At 40.9% G+C, this 17,072-nt stretch overlaps 1 protein-coding gene across 1 annotated transcript in view; it reads left to right on the top strand.

The window, feature by feature from the left end:
- The window catches only part of POU2F3 (POU class 2 homeobox 3), a 136,385-nt gene that overhangs the window by 93,657 nt on the left and 25,656 nt on the right, over nt 1-17,072 (top strand). Inside the window, exons 7-12 of the mRNA XM_078683931.1 lie at nt 1,238-1,414; nt 5,402-5,543; nt 6,624-6,757; nt 7,205-7,366; nt 7,974-8,040; nt 12,849-12,975. Of these exons, the coding sequence (XP_078540057.1) occupies nt 1,238-1,414; nt 5,402-5,543; nt 6,624-6,757; nt 7,205-7,366; nt 7,974-8,040; nt 12,849-12,975 (809 nt within the window). The remainder of the gene's footprint in view (nt 1-1,237; nt 1,415-5,401; nt 5,544-6,623; nt 6,758-7,204; nt 7,367-7,973; nt 8,041-12,848; nt 12,976-17,072) is intronic.

Below are 17,072 nucleotides of genomic sequence, written 5' to 3'. Positions count from 1 at the left end.
CAAACAATGGATCATACTTACATACTTACTTAGCAAAACACTTATACAAACACCACTTCTTCTATTCATTTAGATAGTAAGTCATACTTAGTGAATTATAAAATCATTATTACAAGTATACAGTTATCCATACAGTCACTCACACAATCATTGTGTCTTATGTATACTTATTTATATACAACAACTGACTCATACACTGCCTTTTATTTTTCTAGTTTGTTGGACCTGTACCATTGAAAAATATATTTGCTCATCACCAAACCCATAAAGATATTCACTCACCCAAACAACTGTTAGAACATGTAGTTTTAACTTCATATATCTACTGAATCAACTATTCACACATCTTTGGACAGTCACACACCCCCCACTGAACCACACACACTTTCACACTCCCATACAAATACTCAGTTAACTAATCAATAACTAATATAGACTTTCACATAGCTAGTAACCAACTGTAGAATCAGTTTACACAACAACTGACAAAGTGATACAGATATTCACACAGTTTAGTCACTATCCACTATATTTAGTGAGACATTATAAATTGGTCAAGTAAACAGTCAATTACACTGCTACTAAATCCTCCATCCAAATATTTATTTATATATATCCACTTATTCTTCAATGCAAATTGCTATATATATAATGCATATTTAAATAACGAAGCAAACCACATTTACTGGATGATGTCATCAGTGATGTCATCAGTGATGTCATTTGAGATGTCATCAGTGATGTCACTGTCCATGTCATGAATGATCTAATATGTGACATCATCAGCAGTGGATTGCGGGTGCGCGAAATATAGTTAGTACAACTAACTATATAGGAGCAATTTCAATGGTTTTGTATGAGTAAAATGTCCAGCTAACTATAACACCACTAAAACGTATAGTTTTTTGAGTGAATATATATATATATATATATATATATTTGTATATATATATATATATATATATATATATATATATATATATATATATATATTTGTGTGTGTATTTATATGTGTATGTGTGAATAGCTAGATAGATAGATATACATTCACACAGAAATGGGTATGTTTAGTTTAAAGGCTGTTGCTAAACTAATGACCTACAGTAAAACACACAGGCTTAATTTCCTATTAGTTTAAATTCTAGATAGGGGAAAATGGGGAAAGTATGCTTGAAATACAGAAGTCGGAGTCAACTTAAGTTAATCAAGTGATTGTTATCTAATTCCTTTTTTCCAGGCAGTTGGACGTCCGGGTATTCCAGGATCATCCCTGGAGTCCCATCTGGAGATCTCTCAGCACTTGCAAGTCCCAAAGCACCTCTCTAACGTACCTGATGAGCCGAGTGACCTGGAAGAACTGGAGAAGTTTGCCAAGATGTTTAAGCAGAGGCGGATTAAATTGGGCTTCACGCAGGTTAGAACAGATGAGCTGCCTTCCTGAACCAAAAGAAAAGAATGCAACAGTACTTTTTGGGGAAATACATAATTAGAAATAAACAAGGGACAGGAGTTACATTGATACCCATAGGAAGGAGAGATATTTTTAAAGACAAGAGATAAAATGTAAGGAAATGTGGGGAAAGACATATCATCTTAAATACTGATAAAAAATGTAATGATGAACATGCAGAAGAAAGGCAAGAGTCCATGTGTGAAGCAGTCATTAACAAGGATACACATAAAGGACGTTTTCTAGAAATGTATATTGAGGGCCATATTTGTGAAGATGTGACGCAGCACAGGAAGTCACTGTGCTGCTCTTTGTGACACAGAAAGGGCAGGAATGTGCCGTATTTAACACAAGTGGACGCATTACTGCCTTTTTCCAGAGCTGGCACACAATGCAATGTCCTACCTAGCTCCAATGCAGACCCTCTTGCACCATGGTGCAAGTGTACCTGCCTTGTAACCAGGATTGTTTTTGTGCAGGAAGGGACACCTGTCGGCACAAAAATAATCCCCTGAGGTAGTTCCCTCTTTCTATGTGTGCTGCCGAATACAGCACACATAGAGGCAACAACGAGGAGAAATAAAGATATTACTCCTCGTTACGCCTCCCCTGCGAAGGCCTAGCATTTTGGTACATTTCCAAGTCTACTAGTAATGGTAAATCTGGGAATTGTCCTGGATTGCAAGACTTGTGCAGCACTTCTTACCCTCAATCAGACAATCTAGTGCTCTGATTTATATCGGGTTTCTCATCACCCTTTCAGGGTGTATTATTGGACTGATGTTGGATGTATTATGAATCCTATGGGTTATGTTTTCCCAGGATACCAGCCCGGGTGAGCGCACTCTACAAATTTGCATAACATAACATGGGCTTAAGGTTCAAAGACGCTAGATTTAAACAGTGTGGCATAAATCTATGCATAAACATGAGATGCTGCAGAGAGCTCTAAAAATACACCACCATGAACCAATGTTACAGACAGTGACTGAATAGTGATATTTGTACTTAGCCTACCACATTCCAAACAACTTAGCTGGTAATGTGCGTCTTGTGATCATGTGAATAGGAAGAGCCCGGTTTTTAGTACCCTCTTAAATATGAGGTGGTTGCTGATTTTCCTTTTTGTGTAGGAATTGGGTTCTAGAGCTTGGTTGTTTATGTAGAGGGCAAGCTTCCACCATTTTGTGTCTCTTTGAAGAGTGCCATTAACAAAATAGGAGACAGCATGGAATGTAGTGGTCTCGTTTGGTGACAGATGTGGTGTTTCTTTTGAAGGTAGAGTGGATTGCTTGATGAGTGAGGCATACTGCTTTGAAAGTACTGCATCTGGACACCAGCTGTCGGTGTAAGGATACATTGCCTGGCATGACGTGAGCCTGCATCAACAGATTCAGAAGCGGTTAGGAAACTGCAGTCTGGATTGTCTGTGTTTTCTGAGGCATTAACAAAGGTGCTCCAAGTTTAAAGACCATTGCATAGTGAAGAAGGGAAAGTACTATGGCAAAGTTGACTTGACCTTTTGAGAGAATCCAAGGTATAGAAGCTTTGCCCAAGGCATCTAATAATGTAGAAGCTGCCTTTGGAAACTTGATTTACCTGAGTTACGAGCAGGCGATTGGAGTCCCTAATACAATCAAGTTCTTTACTTCAGTTGAGTAGGGTGGATGAGGTCCTAGGTCCTGAGGCCAGATAATTGAAGGGTGATAGGTGGCCCATTTGCATGTTTGTCTATCAGTTTTTGTGGTATTAAATTTGAGGAGGTTCACAAGGATCCAGAGTTTGATAGCTTGTACCACAGTGCAGGCAAAATCTCTTTAGACACAGATTGAGGAAGAAACCTAGTGATCAACATTCAGCAGTTAATTTCAGTGAGGACAAGGAGAAGGTCTAAAGGGAAAAACATGAGCGAAAACGTCTTGAAAATTGCAGCATGAAAAATCTAAAGAGTGCGTCGGAGAAATCTTTGGCTACACACTGTGGATCTTGTATATATAGATAATGAATACATTTGGTTGGATATATATGTACATAAGGTATATCTGGGTACAAACAAAGGAAGAAAAACAATGATACGCTGAATGAATATATGAGGAAGGAAACATATAAGATGCTAAATGAGAGAATCTTGCAAAGATGAAGTACAGAGAAAGAAATAGGAGGGGACAGTGGGAGATGACAATTAAGGTCAAAACTCTACAGATGGCCCACTAGGATGTGGTTTGAAATGAAATCTAAAAAACACTCTAGGAATAAATGTAGGAATAGAAACAAAAGAAAAATATTGCATAGAGGCGCGGGGAAGGAATTACAATGAAGAATCTTGGGAAGACACAAAGTAATACAAATAGGGTTAGAAATGTAGTTAAGCCTGAGAAATGCGTGATTGAACATGGTAAAGGAATGCACGTGAAAATCCATAGGCTGCATAAGTAATTACATACAGAACTGAGATTTGAGTGTTTTTGAATGGAGCCTGAAATTGACCGATCTTCTAGTGGCCATCATGTTCGAAATATGGGGCTCATTATGATGGCGGAAGGGCTGCCACTGCCGGGCCGGTTGTGGCGGTCCTTCCGCCATCACACAGGAAATTCCCAGCGCCAAATTAGGATGGCGGTGGGAATCACAATATGTCCGCGGCGGACGAAATGTTTGTCCCCCACGGTTCCACAAGACGGTCCTTTCCCATCCTCCTTGCGGAACCAGGATACATGGCTGCATTGTGGCGGTGCCTTGCAGGCACCGCCGTAAAGATAACATAATCCCTTTGCGTCTGTCTTTTTGCGGCAGTCATCCCGCCGCAAAAAGGCAGGCGGAGGCTGGGATCGGGGGGCCAGTTGCGGGCCCCCTCTGTGTGGGGGGTGAACTGGATATTTCCATGCACAAGGTGGAAGGCACCTCGAGGTGCCTGCCACGTTGTGCATGTGCAGGAAAATGCTCGACATTGCCATTTGACACTGCGGTGGGTGCTGCAGCCAGCAGCACCCGCCGCAATGTTAAATTGCTGGATGCGACCGCCACAGTGGCGGTCGCATCGTAAATAGGGGTACGGGACCGCCGACTTACAGGCGGGCGGTCCCGATCCCGCTACGATGGTGGGCGGACTCAAGTCCGCCCGCCATCGTAATCAGCCCCTATGTATTCTCGCACTCCTGATCCATAAAATCAAAAACCGAGCAATGCACCAGTGTCATAATAATGCACTAAATGTTCAATTGGCTCTTGGCTATTTACTCCTCTGAGTAGGCATTAGTGTTAATCATAGCATTCATTACCGACAGATGCACACACTGAATATAATATTTAGGTCTGTAAATTCAGTGTAAATGTAACAAGTGTTTTTCCAACCATACATATGGGCATCATATAATGGTCGATATGATGGGGTGAATATGAAGAACACGTGTAATTATGTCTTTGGTGAGTTCATGTATATAGAGGTAGGCATATGAAGATAAACCTCAGTCCGTTCCCTTTGTGAGCTGAATAGTAAAGGCTGTTTTGTGTTCGAGTTACCTGCTAATGCCCGCCCCTCAAGGTTTCTTGCTTAACAGTATCTGACTGCGGCTTCCAGACTGCTGTCAATGAGGCCCCTACCATCCTTTGGACTTATTTTAATTTCTTGCTAGCTGCTCCCGTTTTAACAATAGTCTCGCAGATATCTTGGTGAATTACATTTCCAAATGTTCTAATTTAACTCATTTTCAATTAATAGCATTGGTGTTAAAGTGGGTGTAATTTTAGACAAATCTCACAGGAGGGCTGCGTTGTTCCAAACTCTTTCCTACGGAAATTGTTTGCTTTATCCGGCATTGTGTAACAAGCAATTTCCAGTCTATAATGAAAAGTTATCCTTTTCTTGACATCAGATCCTACGCACAACATGGTTTGCAACTCCCTACAAAGTGACAGGGTGCTCTAACCAATCCTTTTTCCTTTTCTTGGCAGGGTGATGTAGGCTTGGCGATGGGAAAGCTGTACGGCAATGACTTCAGTCAGACAACCATCTCCCGCTTCGAGGCCCTCAATCTGAGTTTCAAGAACATGTGCAAACTCAAACCCTTGCTGGAGAAATGGCTGAGTGATGCTGGTATGAAAAATGCATGTCTAGAGAATGAAAGGATCTGCGAATATGGCTTAGTAATCAGTAGAGCATCACATGGGAGCGTGAGTAATAGGAGAGAGACTATACAGACATTTGGAAGGATAGGTTAATTGCCGTAAACATTAAATTGGTCATGGTGGGCAAAATGGACAAGTGAATTTGGGACAAACAACAGTTATTGGCATTGTTGTGTCTGCGTTAGAGCCCAAGAATGAGACAAATCTACCTATGTCAGGGGACCTCCAACTGATTGGATATCCTCTGTTGGAGTAGATGGGGTCATCTTCTGTTAGATTAGAGGTGGCGTCTTGCATTGGAATAGTTGTAGTGGGGATACAACCTTAACCACGTAGACATTACATCGCGTTACCTTTGCCAAGCGGTAGTTATAACAACCGCGTTGTTACATCGCTGAACATTACACTGCAAGTCGTTACAACGCCTTGCTCTAGATGGCGCTCTAAACTAAGGAATAGTGTAATTTACTATTCCAACACCTTCCCTACTGTTGCACACACTGGAGTTGGAATAGTAAATTATAATATAACTAATTCCGGCACGTCATCTAGAGCAAGTCGTTGTAACGACTTGCGTTGTAATGTACTGCGATGTAAAAACGCGGTCATTGTAACAACCGTGTTGTAATCGCATGCGTTGTAAACGCATGCGATGTAATGGTATATATTTGTTGTAGCGTGCCTCATTTTGATGTGGATGTAGTATGTTGGAGTGTGCAGAGGGCATCCTCCATTGAGGTGTCCTCTATTGGAGTTGACAAGGGTGACACGCTTATTGAGGGGCTGTAGATTCTATTGGAGATGGTATTAATTGGGTCTTTTTGGTTGAGTGTTGGAGCATTTTCTGTTTAAGTGGATGGGGGAGTTACTATTGTATGATCAGGGACTCTTTCTATTAGAGTATATTGGATAGCACTTGCCTTCTATTGTGTGTCGTTCTTCGTTAGAATTAATGGTTTAGAATGTGAGAGTTAGTGGCTGTATTCTTTTGGAGAAGAGGCAGACTTTTACAGGGGTTGACTAATAAAGTTGGATTTCCCATCCTTAGAGTGCGCTCCTTCGGATTCTGCAGTGAGTGTCCCTGCCACCTACTCTCTCAATGATGGATTCGGGAGGAAGAGAAAGAAACGCACAAGTATCGAAACCAACATACGAATGACCCTAGAGAAAAGATTCAGTGATGTATGTTGCAGTTGAACATTGAAGTGTAGATTATTTCTGAGGTGCATCTTCTTGCCTTTCTTCTTTGATCCTCACTCGCATAACACTTTGATTCTTCATAACCCTTGACCATTATCACACCAGCTGAACTTCTTTTGCCACCTCTTTCCTCTCTCCCACCACACTTGTCTTTAATTCTGAATCCAATTTTTTATTACCGTGTCATTCACTAAGATATTTCTCATACCTTTGAAGACGCTTGCTGCCTGTGAATTGTTATATATCTATACATGTTGTAATCAAAAGGAGAGAGAGGAAAACTAGAGAGGCTAGTCCGTTCCCCCAGATTGCCAACATATATCTATACCTGCCATGCAAATTTAGATTTAAGTAAGCAAGCAAGCACTGTTGCTGTGAAACTTCATGGCTGACTTGTCTGATTGATACTTCTCTGCTCTTCTTTTGCAGAATCCCAAACCCAGCTCTGAGGAGATCACCATGATTTCTGAGCAGCTGGGCATGGAGAAGGAAGTTGTCCGTGTTTGGTTCTGCAACCGCCGGCAGAAGGAAAAACGGATTAACTGCCCAAGTACAGTGTCACTGAAGCCCCCAGCCTACAACTCCAGACTGGTAGTTCTTTGAGATTTATGCTATAGATTTAATTTGTGGAGTATTTATTTATTTGTTGATTAATTAAAACCATTACAAAAAAGAAAAGTGCAAATCATACTGATTGAACATATATGGATACAGTGCATAAATACAATTGTCAACAATTGATTAACATTTTCCAGTTAGGGATTATAGTACAGCCAATATATTCACAGTTTTGATAGCAGTCTTCAAGATCCAAGTAAAGTGCCATGTGCTCACATAGCAAAAGCTAAAGTGCAATGTGCTAGCAGCAAATATTCAATAACAGTTAGCAGTAGAAAAAAAGAACAATTTACAGATTGTCTATAACTGTTGGCAGCCGGAATACAGCCGTATTTCAAGATCGATGCTAAAGTGACTTATGCTATCAACAGAGAAGTGAAAAGTGCATTAAGTGCAATAGGCTAGCAGCAAATATTCGATAGCAGTTAGCAGCAGAATAAAAGAACAATTTCACATAATATCTAAAACTCTAACCAGTAAAAATACAATAGTATTTCAGAATCAATACTGGAGTAGATTATTCAGTGCTTTAGGAAGTAAATGTAACCTATATGAATACAGCCTTTCTGTTTTATTTTAGGCTCCCACAACCTGTCCCCTGGGGTCTTTAGCAGCGACTCAGATGCAAACCACCATGGCTGGAGCAGGTGAGTCTCTCAAATAAACACACAAACACTTCTCATCCTTGATGTGTCAAAAATCAGTTTCTGTCATCTGAGCTTGAGAACTTTTTCTTTAATTCATGACAGGAAGATGATAAGGCCTGGGCTGTGCTGGTGATTTACCATTGAAACCCAGGATGGTCGAGCACCAGAGCACTGTGGCCATGCGCGTCGGGCTACTAGTTGCACTTGCCATCTGTCAGATTGTTCGCAATAAGTGTGTCACACATCTGTATAAACTGAAACCAACCAATATGTGAGAGGAGTTCCCAAATAGAAGCTTTAATTGAGCTCCCAGAACTTCCTGTCTGGAAAAATGATGGCAAACCTTGAAGCCATTCTACAATGGCTGGAACTTGCATAGGGAGCAATATACTCTGAAAAGACAGGGTCGGAAATAAAGGTGACTCCATGACAGGGGTGTTTGACACATGTCCAAGAGGGCCGCATACATGCCACATTATCAGGATAACCTCTGATTATGTCAACTATTTTCATTCCGGTTTGGGGTATGTATATGGCCACCCTGAAAATGTGGCTTACAGCTTTGGTGTTTTAGCAAACAAAAACATTTGAAGCTTAGATAAGATTTGGAGCACAGCTGCCATCAGTTCCTAGGTATCTAAGGTATCTAGGATAGGCAAATGCTCACTGGGATTGTGTTCTGGTTTGCACTGTTAGAACCAGTAATAAGCCACATATTTTCTAATAGATTTTACACTTAAAAAAAAAATTCCAGTGCTAAACATATTCCAAAAATTGTTTATTTTAAGCTTTCATGTTATTATGATTGCTTGTTCTTTGATAAACTAGATGACTTTAGATAAGTGTGTGGATAATAACTCTAGATTAGGGGTAGTAAAGTATTCCAACATTACAGAAATATGTCTTCTGCAAAATTGGGCAAAGTAAATCTTGCCTATCGCTAGCAGAAAATCATTATCAATGACATCCTTGAACAGAAAATTGTCATGATGATTACCTGCCTGCATCTGCTCTGAAAGATAAAGTTGGAGGGATATGTGGTTGAGATCTGCCTTGAGTGGCAGGAGGTCTATGTAGGGGGGTGGAACGTGGATAAGAATGGTAGCAGTGGGATCTTGTCTTGGTGTGGTGCAAAATGGCTGTAGAGGGAATTTGCAGAGTGGTGGAGAGCTGTGTGGCAACAGTGTGATGTTATCTTGTAAAGTGTTGATTGAATGGCACCAGTGGGACTCTGTGGGTTGGGTTTTGGCAGGCCTATTGGGTTTTCCATTTAGTGGGCATTAGCAATATGAATTTGTGGATGCCCTACCCTCCATCCTGCTTGGATGCCAATACTCAGGGTTTCTGAAGCTGTCCCTTTTCTTTTTGCCTTTCAAACTTTGCAAGCTTTATACCCTGAGAAGCAAGCACACTTTAGTTTTTTTTTTATTAATGAAGTGGAGCCTGAAGAACTTGCTACTTTGCACACTTCAACCGTAAATGTGGGCATATGTCTTCTTAAGGTTTTCTGTAATATTTTCCTGTCTTGAAACTGGCTGATGGTACCATCTAATGTAACACATTCCTCCTTATATGTTAGGGTACAAGGTCTGCTCTAAGGTATTGGCTAACGCAACACATTCCTCTCTGAATATTGGAATTCAGGTGTATAGTTTACATTACTTTCCACAGAATGCACTACATTCCGCTCATAATATTGGTAAACTAATTGCAACATTTTCCTCATTATATGTCAGGGTGTAGGTGCTCCCCTAATGTACAACATTCCTATCAAGATGCTGACATGCTGATGTCTTCCAATGTAGCACATTTCTCTGCAGATGTTTAGGTGCAGACTACTATTGCAACCCATTCCGCTTCCAGCATTGTAGTATATACCACTGTTTTCTTCTCATGTTGGTGAGGTGTCTAAGATTTGTCAAATGTACCACATTCCTCTGTAGTTATTGGCAAATGTTCTCCAATGTCAGCTCTAGATATTGGTGTGTTAGCCTTTTCTACTGATATTGGATGCATGTGTTCTTGATAAAGGGTAGAGCTTCTGGGGGCATTTTTGGGTGTTACACCCCAAGCAGATGTACTATTGGGTTGGATGTGGGACATCAGTTGGATAAGGCAGTGTCTATGCAGTATTTCTTCTTGAATAAGCATCATTCAGCACCAAAAATGCGTGTCCCTCTGGACCGGGAGGTGCTCCTTCAGACCCCCTCCTTCTTCCTCTACCACACACATCCCAGCTAGGGGAACATATGGAGAAATGCCCTGATGGTTATTTACATACCTGATATCCAGAAACCTTTCCCATTTTAAAAGTGTGCATGTCACCCTTCTGTACCTACTTTTGATCATTTGCAAGTAGAGAGGCTCACGCAAATTGGTGTTTGTGTGATGGGAAGGGGGCAAGGACTAAACATTCCGGTAGTCCCCTGCTTGGCATCTCTTATGTTGGTGTAGAGGGCAGTTGTAGGTGGTGTGTGGATGCAGGACTAAAGCTAACAGCATCTCTCTTTGTATTTGTATGCTTATATATATGGAAGTAGGACCTTTTCTTAGAAAACTCCATGTATCTGTTAACATTTTCAACCTATAGCTCTTAGCAGGACAATCCTGATGTTCAAATCTGTAACTACAAAAGTGTGCATGTGTTGTTTGTTTTTGATTGAATGTTGGAAGGCACCTATTTCTGTTTCCATACAGCAGAGCTGTTGAAGAGGCTAGATGTACATGCTTCAAACCTCCATTACAATTTGAGAAGCAGGTTCTATTAGTGCAGTGGATTCTGCTGTGAACACCAACCACACTATAGTTCTATATACGGCATCTCGAGTTTGAGACACCACTGCTGGCTTTAAAATGTTCTATGTAAAGCACCTTGCTGCTCCTTGGAGTTAGGCTCATACTTAAAATAAAATATCAAATCAGAGATGTTGTACTTTGGAATATGGGGTAGATAGGACAGATAAGGAAGGACTGATATATATATATATATATATATATGTATATATATATATATATAAAAATAAACAAGTGACAGAGGAATAACGAAGTTTGGTGCACTCATTTGCAAGCATGAAGCAAAGGAGGTCATTGGACAGAAACATCTAAAAATCCATGATGTACAAGGAACAACAGCCATAACTACAAGCAATGCTTGAATCAGATGATGATTCTTCACAACTATTTTAAAGTTCTGGAAGGAAGAACATTCCCAGGTTATTGTTGGAAGTAAGTTCCGTGAAGGGGATACAAGACGCAAGGACTGGAAACTAGATGTAGCACGTGGAGGTTTTTGTGATGGTGAGAGATTGTGATTTGTGGTCAAAGGTTACAAGTGGCAGTGAAGTACAGAGTTTCAAAGGTCTCTTGTGGTAGGCGATTTACCAGCCTTGGCATCGGTAGCAGCAGTACGCAGAGGGCCATGTTTTTGTCAGAGAGCTGGCGTGATGGTGTTAAGTGGAGGTAGTTACTTGTTTTGGGATATTTTATATAGGTCAGTAGGCAAAATGGAGAACCTTATCCTGAGAGAGGAAACTGCTCTGTGATGGTCCCACTAATAAACTATTTCGATAGCCGAGGTTACTGAATGCCAAAGAGTTGGTCAGTGCTTTGATTTGGTGGAAGGAAATGAAGGGAGAGGATCCTTTGCTTGTTTATAACTTGCTAGTGCCACCAAGACTGTAGGCATTGATGAAGGATACCAGGTGCATTGATGAGATAAAACAGAAGCCAAGGTGTCTGGCAGATGAGGCAAAGGTCAGAGAATCAAGGGGACAGAGAAGTGAGTATGGTAAGGACATGTGTGCATGGAAGAAGAAAAATACAAGACCTCAGTGACTGATGAGTTCCACATGAGGGACTCTGAGAGTTACAAATGCCACCACCAGCAAAGCAGTTGGATATACATTCTTGAAGAGAGAGTTAGAAATGAGAAAAAGATTTGGATATCATCAGAATAAAGCGGGTAAGAGAAACTAATGAAGTAGATGATGTCACGGAGGGCGAGGGTAGGTAGGGATGTGGCTGTGCCACATGAAAGTGAGAGGACAGACACATAACTCCGATAGGAGCATTAAGCCACCAAGCTACCTTCCTGGCATAGAAACCTATGACCTACAGTTACCCACATATCAATGGAGAACAATCAACCTCATTAGTTATAGAAGTGAGATTGAAGCCTGTTACCTGGCACCGTGTCTATTACATGTCCTCAACTCATTAATCTTTTTTTTATAAGCTTGTTTTATACAACACACTGAGACCTCAATGTTTAGCTTGTCTGCTACCTTTACAACCACGCAGCCACCTCCCACCCACTGCTCGTTGCAGCACCTTTTTTCACTTAGTACACAAACTGATTGTCTGGAAATATCAGACATGCACTCCACAGGTCCTACTCACTTTGATACACTACTACTCATACTGTACCACTTTCATATCAAGCCACTTGAGCCTTATTCACAAAGATAAACTTGCACTTTTGGTGTAAGTTTACTATAGCACAAAAAGAATAAACTTACACAAAAAGTGTAAGTTTACCTTTGTGAATAAGGTCCATGGTGTGCATGACTGTGACATTTTTATCCATGTAATCTGGAGAAGATACACTGTAGTGTGAAACATTCTGTTCTGGATTTTGAGGTGCAGCAATGCTATAGTATACCTATTAGGCTCTATATTGAGGGCACAGACATGTTCTAGTGTAATACATTCTTTCCCATATACTGTAGTGGAACCTCTCACTAAGCCTGGTTGAATGGGCCAAGTATCAGTTTTTGTAAAAACTCACCAATTCCCCTTTTGTTTTTCAGTATCTTCATCATGCTCAGGCAACGACAGCCGGTCTTGCTCTCCTGGATCTGCACTCCTGGCCAGCAGCCCAAATGCTTCTCAGAGCAGCTGCAAAACATCAAGCAACGCTTCATTCAACCCGTCCAGGTAAGGAAAGGCACGCTTTAACCTTGGGAAAGCTTCTGAGAGTGGTATCTAGCAGGAGCAGCAGGTGCAATAGACATAATTATTTTCCCTGGCTCTGAAAAAGTAAATCTTTAATGTATCCCAGTTTGATATAAAGAGATGGGGTGGGCAGAATTTGCGTGGTCACACTACGCAAAGCTCTGCGAAATGGTAAAAAATCTCTGCGAGCACACAGAGTTCTGCGAACATGCGGACTTGCTTGTTCCGCCCATTCGCGATGCTTTTTTCCTGTTCGCGAATGCTGTTTGTGGCTCGGGGGAAAATATCTTGCGAACACGTATTTTGAAAGCGCAAACAAGCACAAAATTCCGCGAAGCAGTGGAACGCGGAATTTTTGGCAAGTCAGTGTTCTCCACGGAACGCGAAATTACCTAAATTCCGCAAACAGAACGGAATTTACCACCCAGGCCTAATAAAGAGCAGCTAATAAATGTTTGATCATACACTATTTATATATTTTAAAAGATTGTGGAGGTACTAACAAGCTATAGTTTCTGTAAAATGTTTGTTTTTGCAAAATTTCCTGTAACTGCTTCTAAAACACACCACATGTATCTCTTTTGCACAATATATAGTTTAAGCAACAGCCTAAACCATGCATATGCTGTTGTGAGAGAAAATGACTTCCCATTACTGTTTTTAGGTCGAGCCTAGGTAGCGATTGCGCTGTCTCATCGAGACATTTTGTATACACTTTGTGGGCTTACAGCCCGCCCATTTCTTTTTATTAGTGGTTAATTTTACCTCTCTTTCCCTTTTTGTTGTCATTTGTTTCCACCTACAGAGCAGCACCTGACTACTGATATCTTTCTACTTTGGTGCTTCTCTGAGGTGATGAAGTGAGCTAAAGAACGATGATGGATTCAACCCAGATCTGTGACTGGGGGTGAGTGTCTGAAAAGTTTCAGCGCTCCGTCCATCATCTCCTTGTGTTTACTTCTCTGTTCGTGTCTGGGATAATTTTTTTCTTTCTTTACTGCTCGTCTTTATCAAACCTTCCCTTTTGGTAGGTTCCTTGTGGCAGCTTAAAGACATCATAAATCTCCTTTGTATATTTTTTTATTATTTCGTAATGTGAGCGTGTTTCATTCATTGTCCTTTATGGCACCTCTTGGTGTCTGGGCTCTGTGTGCCCGCTGGTGCCCTGTCCTATAGGTCAAAGAAGCAGTCAAGGGAAAGTGTCTTCTCCCCAGGCCTCCTACGGGTGCATCTGTCCCACATCTGCATCGCCATGCGCTCATGGCCACTGACCATTTACTGAAGCCCCAACTTTAAATTTTAGTATATGTGCTGCAGAAGCCCGCACAAACCCGAAGCTGATCGAGCTGATATATAAAGTCTACTTTTCATAATATTTCAAAGTAAGCGTGCTTCTTTAAAGTAGATTTTTCAACTGTGAGTTCATCTATGGCTATTGTTTCTTATGTAGTCCTCGATGTCTAGTGAATTATTCACACTTCTTCACATTTTAACTAAAAGTATTTGCAACAACACTGGCTTTCATTCGATTGAAAACGCGTAGCATCATGAGTATGCACATTTTGTCGATGATGTATCGAGAGGACGCTCTTGTCTGTATTGTAAGCGAAACTCATACTCTTGCGGTTCACTGCAATTAGAAATGAGGGACATGTTGGAAAGGCGATTGTTCTGCGTGAAACAAGCACATGAAACACTAATGGAAATGGGATTACTAATAAGAGGATTCACAATCTGTTTTGAAGTTGTCATATTTGTGGTTCTGTGTGTTTCATTTTGCAAACAAAACAAGCTTAAACAAAAGTTAAATGTATGCGCTTATCATGCTCTTTTCTGCATGATGATCACCTATCATTGTCATATGTAGCACAACTGAAAACGTTTGGGTTAAGCATGTAGATGCCGAAAGATAGCCCAGGGTGTTCATTTTAATGGGTTAGTTTATACACACTTTTTTCTCATCATTGTGAGACTTGTAGTCCTAAATTGTTAAAAGGCTAAACAAACTTCTGGGTAGAGAAAGCATGGAAAAGAGCCCAATAAAAGTTACTCAAGTAAAAGTTCTGTATCACCTTGCAGCGTTTAAATCCACTCGCACCCATAAATTGCATGTTTTATTGCTGCTACTGTTTTGTCTCTCCGATCTTGAAACACACATTTTGGCTTTCCTGGTAGAAGGCTTTGGTGAGTGAACACTTTTCTTTTCCCGTTGAATTCCTTCTCTTTCGTTTGTTTAACTTGTTGCAATATCTGTGTTCGGCTTTTGTGATACAATCTAATTAGTGCAGCTGTTGTTTTCAAAAGTCAATCGACAAAAGGCTTTTTGAGGAAAGTGGAAATCTCGGTCGTGTAGCTAAAATTCTGGTTTCAGTATTCCAGCAGTCACGCGCAGCGCGTAGGAGCTATGTATGTTTATGATGATGCTTATTGGAGGACCTACATTCATGAAATATGTATACATTCCACCCCTGTTGTGTACCAGACAGCCCACCTCGAGCTTTGTTGATGGTCTATAAAACACACAAATAAATAGATGTTCAGTTGCACAAGTTGCCCCTGTAGTCCCTAATTTTCAAATAATCTCTAATGGCAGCCTATTAGTTCATGGCTAAAAACATAGGGCCAGATGTAGGTAATCTCAATTTACTTATTCTTAAATACCGAATTTTACCGATTCGGTATTTAAGAATAGGTAAATGGGATGTGGATAATTTTTCGGTAAAAATTTACCGAATCGGTAAGATTCGGTAATTAAGAATCGGTAATTCCCATTCATTCCTATGGGCCTGGAGGCCCATAGGAATGAATGGGAAGCCATTCAGTATTACCGATTCGGTAAATACCGAATCGGTAATAGGGGGTACATTTTCATGGGTGGCAGGGTGTCACATTGACACCCTGTTGCACCCCTGAATAGTGCATGGGTGCACATGTGGCACACATACATGCCCTAATTGCATGTATGTCTGCCACATCGCACTGTTGGAAAAGCAAAATAATTGCTTTTTATAAGGTTTTCGATATTTAACACCAACTTGTAGTTGGTGGTAAATAACGAATCCTTAAATGTAAAAAGCACTCACTTGAGTGCTCCCTACATTTCGGATTCAGTAATGTACCGAATCGGTATTTTAAGAATTCGGTAATTTACCGATTCCTTAAATTACCGATTCGGTCAATTACCGATCCGAATTGTGGCCCCTACATCTCAAATGCCCAATACCAGTTGGTAAAGGCCGAAATTTGGCAATTTCGGCCGTTACCGACCGGTATTGGGCCACCTACATCTGGCCCGTAGTTCTGTATGTTTTGCTGTTTTACTAACACACAAGCTGCACAGACATGCACGCACTGTTCAGATCCACAATCTTTTAAAAAAAAATTATAAATATATTTTGTTTAAAAACAGCATCGCAGTGTTCCTCAAATTATTGAGTTAAAAAAAAACAAGTCAGCAAATGCGTAGACAAAATGACCTTTATTTATGTAGCAATCCTCTCAGCAGTGTGCACAACACACCAAGCTGTCTATCTAGCAAGCAGTAGTGCCTGCATTGAGACCACCACAGCGTCCTTTGTGGTAGTTGACTGGTCCATCTTGAGTATAGAGCTGACAGTGTGTGGCAAGGGCTCGACTCTAGGTCCCCATGATTCTGCACGATGCTCCACTGGTTCCGCTGGTCCATCTATTCCACCCGAGCTATCTCTGCCGGATTAAAATCGATCCACTACCCATGAGGTCGCAGGGCCTCTCTAGTGCCTCACCATTTTTGTAGAACAACAGGTATGTGCACTGAGAGCAGGATATAACCGACATTGATACTGATCGATACATAGGGTGGATTGAACTCTGTCTTTAGGTCCACCTCTGAATCTCTGCTGACTCGTTCTTTCATCTTTCCAAGAGAAATAATAGGAGCATCATTGCATTTACTATCAAGTGCCAAGAAGCAATTAATAATACAGTGTCCACTGTATAAACAGACAGCAGCTCATCCAAACCTGTTTATTCCTCTTTTTACATTGTTAATCCTCCGTGTATGTCTGGTACAGGAAGGTGTAAAATACAAAATTTGCCAT

This window comes from Lissotriton helveticus, chromosome 3_1, assembly GCF_964261635.1.
Source record: "Lissotriton helveticus chromosome 3_1, aLisHel1.1, whole genome shotgun sequence".
Taxonomy (NCBI): Eukaryota; Metazoa; Chordata; class Amphibia; order Caudata; family Salamandridae; genus Lissotriton; species Lissotriton helveticus.
The sequence above is the reverse complement of the archived record's forward strand: the minus strand, read 5'-3'. Positions and strand labels throughout refer to the sequence as shown.